This window comes from Callorhinus ursinus, unplaced genomic scaffold, assembly GCF_003265705.2.
Source record: "Callorhinus ursinus isolate GAN/ISIS: 27379988/994484 unplaced genomic scaffold, GSC_fseal_2.0 scaffold11, whole genome shotgun sequence".
In the NCBI taxonomy this organism is placed as follows: Eukaryota; Metazoa; Chordata; class Mammalia; order Carnivora; family Otariidae; genus Callorhinus; species Callorhinus ursinus.
Window position 1 is genome coordinate 25,479,318 of NW_027397073.1, and position 12,674 is coordinate 25,491,991.

At 55.6% G+C, this 12,674-nt stretch overlaps 1 protein-coding gene across 7 annotated transcripts in view; it reads left to right on the forward strand.

Moving 5' to 3' along the window:
* The window catches only part of ZBTB7C (zinc finger and BTB domain containing 7C), a 355,735-nt gene that overhangs the window by 328,708 nt on the left and 14,353 nt on the right, over nt 1-12,674 (forward strand). For 5 of the 7 annotated variants that reach the window (XM_073898237.1, XM_073898236.1, XM_073898238.1 and 2 more), the window contains 2 exons: nt 2,440-2,624; nt 2,823-4,052. In XM_073898237.1, coding sequence (XP_073754338.1) covers nt 2,839-4,052 — 1,214 coding nt within the window. In that variant the 5' untranslated portion in view covers nt 2,440-2,624; nt 2,823-2,838. The remainder of the gene's footprint in view (nt 1-2,439; nt 2,625-2,822; nt 4,053-12,674) is intronic. The other 2 variants (XM_073898239.1, XM_025886899.2) reach the window with 1 other exon arrangement.

A 12,674-nucleotide genomic window follows, 5' to 3' on the forward strand; every position in this document is an offset into this window, starting at 1 on the left:
AATCCAGATATACCCTGTCCATTTTACCTAGCTTTCTCCAATGGTAACATCTTTCAAGATCACAGTATGACATCAACCGTGATACTGACCTTGACGCAGTCTAGATATGGGACATTCCCATCACCAGGAGGGTCCCTCATGTTGCCTTTTATAACCACGCCCACCTCCTTCCTGCCCCAGCCCCTCCTTAGCCACTAGCAACCCCTCCCCATGCTCTCCATCTCTATAATTATGCCACCTCAAGAACTTATGTAAATGGAATCATATAGGATGTAACCTATCAGTATTGCCTTTTTTCACTCTGACTTAACCAGGGATTTTTATGCATCAGTAGCTTTTGATTGCTTTTGATTGCTGACTAGTCCTCCCTGGTATGGATGCACTGCAGCTTGGTGAACCATTCATCCACTGAAGGACATCTGGGTTCTTTCCAGCTACTGACTACTATGCACAAAGCAGCTGGGAACATATGCATTGAGGTTGTGTGGACCTAAGTTTTTATTTCTCTGGGATAAATGCTCACGAGTCCTTGCTAGGTCATATGGCAATTACATATTTAGTTTTTTAAGAAACCACCAAATTGTTTTCCAGGGAGGCTGTACCATTTTACATGCCCACCAGCAATGGCTGAGTGGTCCAGTTTCCCCACATCCTCGCCAGCATTTGGTGTTATCACTATTTTTATTTTAGCCATTCTGAGAGTTGTGTAGGGAGCTCTCATTCCTCTTTGGTGAATCTTGCTGTATCTTTATCACAGTTAATGTCTCTGTAAGCTGGGTTAGAGCAGGGGCTTTCTTGGTCTACTCTCTCTGCATCCCCGGAGGTCAGGGCAGGGCCTGGCACAGGGAGAAACCCAGTGATGATTTAGGGAATGAATGCATGGCCGGTGGGGTCTCTGGCCCTTTTAAAGATGAGAAGGCAGGAAGACAGCAAGGCCTTCACTGGGGGAAACCTCCTGAGCCCCTCCCCGCAGTGGGATCGCTCAGGGAAGCCTTGGGCCCTCGGTGATGGGGGAGGATGGGAGTGGGAAGGAGCACCAGCACCCTGCACTCCCGCCAGGCTCCTGGTACCTCCAGACCCCATTCAGCGCACATACTGTGTGCTCGGCACTCCTCACTCCTCCCCTCGCACTGCATCTGCCTTCCCAGGGTAGAAACACCCAGAAGATAAATGTGTGGAGATCTCCAAATCTCTTCTCACGGGGGCGTGAGGCTTTCAGGTTTTGTTTTTATTTTTATTTTCTCTCCACTGTAATCACACCGGGGTATGGGCCTGGCTTTTGCTAGGATTTACGCATGGGCCAAAATCAAGCTTTGCCCTAAGTAAAAGGGTTCTCCAGGCAATGGCATAAAAATTAAGATTTTTTTTTTTTTTTGGTCCAGGTTGAGCCTGCTGACTTGGGCTATGAGTCTTGCTCCCTGCAGGGAGGTAATACCCGATGTCCTCTGTCCTGCACTTTTCCCTCCTGGTAGCTCTCACAGGCCACACTTCATTTTTTGCATATAGAATGCTAAGGGGTCTCAGAAGAGGCTTCTCCCTGCAGGGGAAGTGTTTCCCTGAGGGTGACAGAATACAGACATGATACATTAATAATGTACTGGAATTTAATGTGGAATTTAAATGTGTATTTATACCTGAAACAGCTCACAGATACACATATGTAGGAGGTCAGTATTTAAAAGAAAAAAGAGATCAAGATGAGCAAAAGAAGAGAAACTTCATCAACTAAGATGAAGCCAGAAGGAAGGTCCAGAAGGCAAAACGTAGGCCATGAGGCCCCCATTCCCATCCTGAAAATGGGCCACAAAATTGGTTTTCAGATTCCTAGTGGCTGTATCCGTGTGCTCAGGCTGCCATAACAAAGCAGGAAAACCCTGGGGGGCTCCAACAACAGGGATCGATTTTCTCATGGTTCTGGAGGCTGGAGGTCCAAGGTCAAGGTGTCTGCGGGTTTGGTTTCTTCTGAGGCCTCTCTCTTGACTTGTCTTCTCGCTGTGTCTTCATGGGGTGGTCCCTCCGTGTGTGTCTGTGGTCTCCTCTCCTGCTACAACAATACCAGTCAGACCATGCGAGGGCTCACTTGTATGACCTCGTTGTAACTTTAATCACCTCCTTAAAGGTCTTACCTCCAAATACAGTCACATTCTGAGATACTGAGGGTTAAGACTTCAACATAAATGGTGAGGGGACGCACCCCAGCTCAGCTTCTAACAGGAGCCAATAGGATCTAGATGTTCATCCATTACCTGAGTTAGAGGTTTTGTGGGGGGGGGAAAAAAAAAACCAGAGCATTTTCCCGGCAGGAGCCCTGAGAGGTGAGAGAACTGTCCCCCTGTGGCCCTTGACCCACGGATGTCATGTGGGTAAGTGGCGGACGCCATCCCCGGAGCACACAGAGAGGCTGAGGTTCACGCGGCCGTCCATTCCCGTGTTTCGCAGCTTCACGTTAATGAAGTGGAATTCAGCGAAAACGTGCTTTCGAGAAGCTGCCACAGCCTCGGTGGCACGGCGTGTACCAGCTGCCCAGTGAGAAGCCTAACTGCGAGGGCCTTCGGGGTCCTGGGAGAGAGCCCGCGCCTTGGACAGTGAGAAGCCTGGCTGGCCAGCTGGGCTCTGAACCGCAGGTGGGGTTTGGCAAAGCCGAGAGGGAGGAGGGCCGCCCTCCTGGTGGAGGGGGAGACCCTCGGCAAAGGCAGAGGTGCTGTGGCCAGCCCGCCCGCCAGCCTGGCTTCCCGGGGGTGGGGAGGGACCCCCCCAGCGCCGGGACTCCCCTCCCGGACGACGCCCCTCACCCCGGTCTCCTCTCTGTGCGCCCCCTGCAGGGCTCTGGCGGAGACCATGGCCAATGGCGTCGACGAGCTCATCGGCATCCCCTTCCCCAACCACAGCAGTGAGGTCCTGTGCAGCCTGAACGAGCAGCGGCACGACGGCCTGCTCTGCGACGTGCTCCTGGTGGTGCAGGAGCAGGAATACCGCACGCACCGCTCCGTCCTGGCGGCCTGCAGCAAGTACTTCAAGAAGCTGTTCACGGCCGGCGCCCTGGCCAGCCCGCCGTACGTCTATGAGATCGACTTCGTCCAGCCCGAGGCGCTGGCCGCCATCCTGGACTTCGCCTACACCTCCACGCTCACCATCACCGCCTCCAACGTCAAGCACATCCTCAACGCCGCCAGGATGCTGGAGATCCCGTGCATCGTGAACGTGTGTCTGGAGATCATGGAGCCCGGCGGGGCCGGCGGGGGGCAGCACGACAAGGAGGACGACGACGAGGACGAGGAGGACGAGGACGAGGACGACGACGAGGACGACGACGAGGACGACGATGAGGACGACGACGAGGACGACGCGGAGGACTTCGCCGACCAAGAAAACCTGCCCGACCCCCAGGACATCGACTGCCGCCAGAGCCCTTCCGAGACGGACCGCCTCCCGGAGCAGGCCTACGCGGACCCGCCCGGGGCCTTCCCCGACTCCTTCCCGGCCGGCGGCCCCGGGCCTCTGGGCGTGATCCGGGACTTCTCCATCGAATCTCTGCTGAGGGAGAACCTGTACCCCGAGGCCAGCCTGGCCGACAGGAGGCCTTCCTTGTCTCCGTTCGCCCCTGACTTCTTCCCGCACCTCTGGCCGGCGGACTTCGGCGCCTTCGCCCGGCTGCCCGAGCAGCCCACGGACAGCGGGCCGCTAGACCTGGTGGTCAAGAACCGGAAGATTAAGGAGGAGGAGAAGGAGGAGCTGCCCCCACCCCCGCCGCCCCCCTTCCCTGGCGACTTCTTCAAGGACATGTTCCCCGACCTTCCTGGGGGGCCGCTGGGCCCCATCAAGGCGGAGAGTGACTACGGTGCCTATCTCAACTTCCTGAGTGCCACCCACCTGGGGGGCCTCTTCCCGCCCTGGCCGCTGGTGGAGGAGCGCAAGCTGAAACCCAAGGCCTCCCAGCAGTGCCCCATCTGCCACAAAGTCATCATGGGGGCCGGGAAGCTGCCTCGGCACATGAGGACCCACACCGGGGAGAAGCCATACATGTGTAATATCTGTGAGGTCCGCTTCACCAGGTGCGTACCCCCGCCCTCAGGTGAGGGGCCGGAGCGGGTTGGGGGGGGTGTGGAGGGGGGTCAGGGGAGGGTCAGAGCGGGGCACGGGGGGCTGGGTTGGAGACAGCCAGTTCGGGGGCGTCCCAGCGGGATCCGAGACGCATGTCAAGTGTACTTGCTAGAAGGCACGCTCGGCATTACCTGGTGCGGGGATTTCCAAACTCGTTTTAAGAGCTAAAATATTTTCCGAAATACAGTACGAGGTGGGAGGCCAAGATATAATATAGTTGAGAGCAGAGCCGTTCTGGGTAAGTCCGAAGTGGGGGGGGGGGGTGCCTCAGCTCCTTGCTCGCTTGACCTCCCTCTCCCCTTCCCCAGGTGGAAGCTCCCCAGCGGAGTGCCGCCTCTCTATTTTGCTCCGCGCATGCTCGGCATGCCAGGGGCTGTCCTAGGCATACTGCAGAGACCGTCACCACAACCAGGCCCTGGGAAGATGGGGAGGTGCTGTGGCCTCTGTTTGCAGATGATCAGTCCACTTCCTTGTGGCGAGTTGGCCCCCCCGTAAGCACCTGGAGAGGAAAATGCCAGAGCTGGGACTTGTATGACGGCAAAATCTGTGACCAGGAGACTACAGAGACCCCTGTATAGTCTTCCTGAATCCTCTTCCGGATCCCATCTAAAGGATAAGCCTCTTTTTATGCTCTCCCCGCTGACTCTCCATGTTAGGAAGAGGGTTAACTTTATGCCGTTATAGACTTTAAAATTTGAAATCAGTGCATTACAAACCTTTCATCTTTCACAGACCCTGTGCCATTCAGCAAAGGTGTGTTATGTACCTTCTCTACACTGCAACTTTCGGGTTCGAAATTGATTGGTGGGATGCTGTGGGCTCAGATGTGTTCCTTGCTTGGTTTTGCTGGCCCGCGTTTTGGGAAAATATGGTCTGTTGGGTCTGTGTGGTGGTCTCTGGTGTGAGGCTGACCCTCCCAGCCACTTCGACAGTGGAGAACCCTCTGGTGAGTGGCGTTGCCTCAGGGCTTGGTCATTTCTGTGGATCGGATGTGGACAGACCCTGGTGGACACCTGCCCTGTGACCATGACTTACCAGAGTAGGTCCTTTCCCCGCACTGCCCCCGTCCCTGGCAAAGAACTCCCCTGGAGACCCACATTTGTGCCAAGGCTGCCGCTATTACCCCAGATCCTCTTGGAGATTTCTCTTTGGGAACTGCTGGGGGCTCGTTGCTTTGATTTTCCTCAGTGGGCCTCAGCTTTGGCCTTTGAGGAGAAAGTGACTTTTTTTTTTTTTTTTTTGAGCCAAGTTGAATAACAGCAAATAAGGGACAGTAGTTTTCGGGGGAAACAATTAGATGAGTCTTATAAAGTAATGAGACCCACTATCTTGGGTGGCTTCAAAACTCTATTTGAAGTTTCCAGAGAAGGGTATCAGCACTCTGTTCAAGCGACAGTGGCATGGCGGACAGAGTTCTGCAAGCTCCTTTGGTGACTGTTTCGAAGGATGATACTGATTGTTTCCAGGGTGGCCTTGGGGTCCCCGCACAGCTGCTTCTGAGAGGGAAACCCCAAACAGAATCTCTACCAGATGCTTTGGGCTGACAGTACAGGGCGAGTCTCCAGGAGCAGAGGGGCAGGGCCCCACGTACCCCAGGTGCACTCCCTTCTCCCCTACAGTGCTGACCTCAGGGCGCTCTGCTCCTGTTATTTTGCCACACAGCAGCTGGACCCAAAGTTCCTGGGACTCACCTCCCTGGGATATCCCTCACTAATGGCCCTGCCACTCTATAATCACCCCTCCCTTACCCCACCGCCACCACCACCACCACTGCCTTCTCCTGAATTCACCTGAGCTCCACAGGCCAGGCTAGAACACCTGGATGACATGTGATAAAAGCACGGGTATAGTATTGGGGAGATAAACTAGGGCACAATCCACATTCGAGTACCATTCACCCATCTCCGGCCTGTGACGCCAAGCCCAGTCCCTTGGGAATTACTTCAAAGACAAGGACACCCTTCACAGGCCAGATCCAGCAAAGCCAGGCCCCAAGTCAGCCAAAACACCCCCTTCCTGCCATCCGGGGTCCACGTCCCTAATTTCCCACACCTGTTCCCTTCACACAAGGCTGACTCCGGGACACCTCTCCCCTTCAGGGGAGGCCCGGCTCTGTGGCTTCACGGAGATGCACATCTCAGCATGCCACACAGCAAGTCTGCCCAGCACCCCAAGTCCCTTCCCTCTCTGGCCCTCCCCTCCGGGCCTTTCCCACACACACAGCCTTCCGCGCAGGCCACGCCAGTCTGTGGACCCTGCCTTCCCTAGGGAAAGTGTTAAACTTGGTCAGTCACTGCAGACAGACTTCTTGCCCTCCTGACACGAGAACATTCTCTGAGGAGGCCTCCTGGTTTGGGTCAGGAGGCTGGGTTGTATAAGAGGGCTGCATTCCAGAACCCTCCCTCCCAGCACATTCCTGATGATCACTTAGAGGGCCTCTGTGCCTGCAGCCTCACCAGCCCTCCCAGCCAGATCAGCCATGGGGCGGTTCCGGCCGTGCGTCTGCCCTGCCCTCCCTCCGGTCTGCTTCTGCTCTTCTCTGGGCCCTCTGAAGCAGCCACGTTCCCGCCTCCGTCAGCACCTCCCCTCACCCAGCTCCCACTGGACTCTGACCCTGCTGAGAAAGATCAGAGTTGCTCTTGGCGCCCCCCTTCCCAGGAACAGAGACACCCCAGAGTAGGGGGAGGTTGGACATTTTCCTGGCCTCCTCCCACAAGGGACTCTGGGGACTTGATTTTGTACCGTGGGCTGTGGCTGACCACCCTCCCTGTCCCATTCTTCGCAAGACCCGGCTCCATGCTTCCCTCCTGCCCCCTCCTGCCCCCTCCCGGAGCTGCCCTGCAAGGCTTCTTCTCTGTCCCCTGGCTCGCAGCTTCTCCCAGCAGTCAAGTCCTCTTGCAGCCCCTCCACGGGGACCTTCTTGGTGGCTGACTTCCTGCACCACCTCCCACAACACCTTCCCACCCTCCCCAGATGGAGGCACTTCAGCAGCCCCTTGAAGCAGCTGCTGCCTCTTTGACCCAGAATTCCTAGCCTCCCTTGCAAGGCCAAGCTGCTCCTGGGGACCTAGCCCCCCAGAGTCTGAGGGAGCCAGGACCAGCCACCCTCGACTCCTCCTCCTCGACACTATTTTCCCTCTCTTTCCTTAAACATGGCTGAGCTTCTGCCCTCTGGTCAGGCCTCCTTTCCTTTCCCCTTGATGCTGACCCTACCTCCCATCACCCCAAGGGATGTTGGAGCCGCCCACCCTCCTCCTGCAAAGTGGCCCTTTGGCCCAGGCTCTGAGTTATGGCCTCAGATGCCAACTCCCAGAATGTCCACCCCCCATGGGAACATCATTCCTGACGGCTTCAGCAGCAGCAGTGGTGGAAGGATCGGGGATCCCTCCCACACAGCCCATTCTGCCCCTAAAGCTCTCATTCTATGGTTCTCCAAGAAGAGAGGGGAAGGCCTCCCTCACCACGGTGTTGTCTCTTCCTTGGCATCAGACCCTCACCTCGGAGACAGTGCTCCATTTCAACCAGCCCTGGGGACCGTTGTCTTTCCACTGATTGTTCCAGATGTGAGACTCCCCTGGAGCCCCAGGCAGGGCCTCAGAGGCCTCAACCAGACTATGTTTCTTTGGGCCCACGCTGTCCCCTCCTAGCTCTGGTCACCCCACAATCACTTGGGAGTCCTTCTGCCTGTGCCTCGCACCCTGAGCATCACTCTCTGGCCAGCTGCGACCTCACCAGGCTCCACCGGGCCTCCTGCCACCATCCCATAAAGGCTGCAGGACTTCGCTTCCGACACCTGCCACCAGCATGAGCCCCGTGCTGGTTGCTCCACATGCCCACAGTGGTCTGCTCTCCAGACCAGGCCAGGAGCCTGGCTGCTGCCTTTTTCCAGTATTTTCCTTTTAGCCCTCCCACTCCTGGCAGCCCTGGGGACCTTATTAAGATAATGCAATGTCATTAGCAGTGGCACCAGGAAGAGGGTTTGTCTCAGACCGTCAGGTTACCAAGAAGTATGGGCGGATGGTGCTGGGAAAGCATTATCGGGACTGGGAGCCCTCGTGGAGGCTGGGGAGCCCGGGCGAGACCCCGCGGCCCTTTCCTTCACTCGGCGGAATGAGCTCATAAGGACCGGCACAGCTTTCCCATGACAACGAGCTCTCTGGGCTGGAAGGGGGAATGCAGATCAAGGCCTGGGTGCACGTGGCCTGGGCTGGTCCCCAGGGCAGGGTCAAGGAAGGGGATGGCAGACAAGGGGGTCAGGGCGAGCCAGAGCACACTGGAGTTGGAGCCAGGGAATTCTGAGAACTGATCCTGCACCAGCAGGTCATGGGTCAGTCGGCAAAGGCACCATGAGCCCCCACGGCACGCTCCGTGTGGTGTACCAACCATGCAGAATACAAAAGCGTATGACAGGTTCTCCTCAAAGCAGGTCGGGTAGCTTCAGTGCCGCAGACTGAGGGTGCCCGGGACCCGCTAAGTGCTGCTGAATGGGGGTGGGGGGATGGGGGCTCGGTTTCTCAGTGGCCTGTGGCGCCTTGGAAAGAGCACTGGAGTGGTAATCAGGAACCCCAGGTTCAGGGCCTGGTTCTGCCTCTAACGGACAATGTGACCTTGGCCTCCCCCCGCACCACCCCCCTCCGCCCCGAGCCTCAGGTTCCCATGTGTAATTTGTGGGGCTTGGAGCAAGTGTTTCCTATGGTTGCTCCCAAGCCCATAACTCCATCCATACATTGCCCAAGATCAGGGAAGCTACGGACACATTGCCGCAGCCTGTCTGTCCCCATTTCCTCATGATGAGGATGGCAACACCAACTCCATAGGCTTCGGTGACGTAGGGCGTAATTGCCTGGTGCACAGCGAGCACCTGACCCCTGCTAATGATTCGTACTGAGAGCCTTGGTTCCTTATCTGCAGCAGCTGGGGCCAGTGCTCCCTGCCCATGGGTGGGCTCCCCTGCATCATCATGCTACCCAGGCTTCTGACGAGACAGGGCTGCAGGGGCTGGGGACAAGGCAGTGGCTCTGCAGGGATGCGGGGCAGCTAAGGGGAACAGCACATGTGATGGCCCCTGCCCTGGAAATAACATGCACGGAAAACAGAGCCGCAAGGGCGGCCTCTGAGCAGTGTTTCCATCCGCCGAGAGTGCCCGTGTGGTCGAGCAGGGGCCATAGATGGTGCAGACGGAGAGGCTTGGCTCCCAGAGATCACGCCCTGCCGGGGGAGGGGGGCGGGGGGGCAGGGACAGTGCCGACACCACCACGGGGCAGGAGAAGCTGAGGCTGACACATTCTTTTCTATTGCTCCCTCCTTGCCCCTCCAGTGACCTAGCCTCAGGGGCAGTATTCAGGTCCCAGGTGCTCCAGAAGGTGAGGGCCAAGGACAAGACCTGGGTGGACAGGGAAAGATTTGTAGAGGCTTGCCCTTGAATGTGACCTTGAAGGGCGGGGGTGGTGAGTTGGGAGTGGGAGACATTTCAGGCAGTGCAGTTTGCCAAAGCAAATGGAGAAAGAGGTGCAGGGAGGAGGGGGCCCCGAAAGAGGGTTCACGGCGGGGGAGGAAGGAGCACGCACACTTACATCTGGGCTTGGACCTCTGGTGGGACCCCAGAGACGGCACACTGGTGTCCAAACACAAGATCTGCACAGAAAGGGAAGGAGACGGGGTTTACCAAGCTTCCATTTCATAATATGGCAGGCTCTGCACTGGAGGGAGGGACAGCTGGAAGTCCAGCTCACGCCAGCTGGTGTTCAAAGATACAGAGTTGACCAGAGCGTGACCCACTAGGGGAACAGCATATCCCTGTGGTGTCGGGGGGGCAGTACTCCGGGGAGGGGAGTGAGCAAGTAGACGGGTGATCTTTTTTTTTTTCCCCACCTTTATTGAGATATAACTGACATACAACATAGAAGTTTAAGGTCTACAATGTCATGATACCACACTAACATGGTGGTACACACATTGACACATCCAGCACCTCAGATGGTTACATTTTGTGTGTGTATGGCAAGAACACTTCAGATCTACTCTCCTAGCAGCTTTTGAGTAGACAATGCAGTATTGTTAACTATAGTCACTGGGGGGTCCCCCGAACTTACTCATTTAGTAACTGGAAGGGTTAGCTTGTAAGGGCCTTGCAAGCCATGCCAAGGAGTAAGTTAGCACATCGGCTATCAGACAGAGGCAGCCTCAGGAGATTTTTAGTGGGACCACCAGACCTCTAGTCCCAAATGGAAGTGACCAAGAGCTCAGCTCCTGAGATTCAAGCTAGAATACTTTCCAACTAAACTTATGCCCCCTCCACAAACAAATCAGATTCGTGAGGAAGCAGGGGTAGAAGAGCCATAATATATGAAGCCAACTAGCTAGAAGGAGATTCAGTATAAGCCCATTCCCCAGATGCAAACACTCACAGAACACCAGAGGTCAAAATGGTGCATCCCAGCCCCCCATTTTAGAGGTCAGGAAGCTGAGGCCCAGGGCACTTAAGGACCTGGTCCAGTTCTTGCAGCGTGCCTGGCCTTGGGCCTGGCTCTACCAATGCACCTGAGCATTATATCCACATGCACAGGTCGTAACAGGAACGAGGAGGAGGTGTGACCTTAGAAAGCCATTCCCTCTCTGTCTTTGCCTTCCTTATCTTGAGAGTTAAGGGGTTGAATGAAATCAGTATTTTCAAGGTCCCAGCAAATAATGCAGGTGACCCAGCCCACTGACTCAGACTGTGAATCAGAACATATTAATGTGATCCTGGTAGACTAGATGATCTCTAAATTTTTTTTCCAGAACTAACTTATCATGGGCTTTGCAGCTCTACTAAGCCTCCCCACTGCTCCCACGAAACAAAAGTCACCGTTAGGGACAGCGGGCTTCTGCCCAGGGCAGAGCTCCTCCCATGCATGCCCCAGTCTTCTGGCCCCAGAGGCAGAAAGCTGGCTACAAATGCTCTGATTGTTCTGGTCTGCACTTCCTGCCCTGATAGGCCGTGGGCTGGGAGCCCCCTGTTTGAAAATCTACCTTTCTCAACCTCAGAATAGCTTGCAAAGAAACCATACCCCAGCTGGCTCCCCAGGCCTCCTTGCCCCTCATGGCTGGATACGTTTGGGAAAGCTGCTTGACTTCACTGAGCCTCAGCTCATCCTCTAAGTGAGGAAATTATTCTAGGTATGTTGAATCTAGTTCATACGAACCCAGATTCTCTCATTGGTCCTAGATAATAGGAACTGATGTGTGGCCCTTGATTCATTTCTGCACAGAGAGGTTAAGTACCTTGCTTAAGGTCACGCAGCAAGTTAGTGGTGGGTCCGCAGCTGCCGCAGGGACTCCCAGACCCCTAATGGCGGCCCCATCCCTACACCACAACTTGCCTCTGCATAACAACCTTCTCAGGTCATTGAAATGGTGGATTCATCTGCCCCTAGCAGGTGTTCAATAAAGGAAGTGATAGTCACCTTCTCCGCACTTCTTACACACTTCAGTTAAGTGCTGTTAAAATGTGCCTTATTTTGGATGCTCTAATGAAAAGCTTGGGAGAAGTGGTAGATATTTATAGTAGGCCCTGAATAGCTGAAGATTTACCATTTGCATTGTCCATTATTTGAGGGTGACCCTCAACATCAATACTATTAATTTTGTGCAATAGTGATTTTGAAAAATATCCACCTTACCAGGTCATGGAAGGATTAAATGAGGTAATATACTTAACGGCCCAGTGCTGACTCCGCACTGAACCCTCCACCAGGCGCTGGGGACGACACAAGTCCCACAGCCAATGACCAGCTAGCTTCGGCACTTCCCAGAGAGCCTTGGTGAATGGGTGGAATCCCAAGACTCATCCCTCATGACTAAATTGGCATTTAGCTCTTAAGGTATAAATGGTACCAGGCACCCCACTCCTACAATGGTGAAGAACAAGGCCTGAATTCTAGGCTCAGCTCTGCCATTACTCCTCTGGGTGACCTTGGTGAGTTTCCCTCCTAGGACCCCCGTTTTCCCTCCAGCAAAGGTGGTTCTTCAGGTGGTGCATGGACTCGCAGCAGCGGCAGTTGCAACTTGTTAGGAATGCAAATTCTCTGCCCCACCCCCCAACCTCCCAAATCAGAATCTCTGGGAGTGGGGCCCAGTGTGCTGCTTCATCAAGCCCTGAGGGCCCTTCTTAGGCAGGGTCAAGTTTGAGACCCACTAGCCCAGAAGCTCGCTAAGACGGCTTCCTATTCAAACCCCCAATCGGCCGGATGAAATGTGGGTTATAGATACCATAAGGGCAGCATGCTGGCTGGGGAAGGGAACATGGGATGTCACAGCAGGGTGTTACGCAGCCTGGGCGCGGCGGGTGGGTTGTGGGAGGGGCAGGGACAGGGAGTGGGGACGAGAAGAGGGTCTGGTGTGTGGAGACACCTGCCAGCTTCAGACAGCAGCATTCACCTCCTTCTCCCTGCCTATCCCGCTTCCCACCCCCATCTCTATCTCCCAGGTACCCTTGTGCCTTCCTGCTGGGAGCACAGGTGGAAGGGGTGGCTCTGTCCTCCCTGGTCCTCCTCCCCTGGTCCCTGCCAGTCTACAGGAGAATGTCCTTTTCTC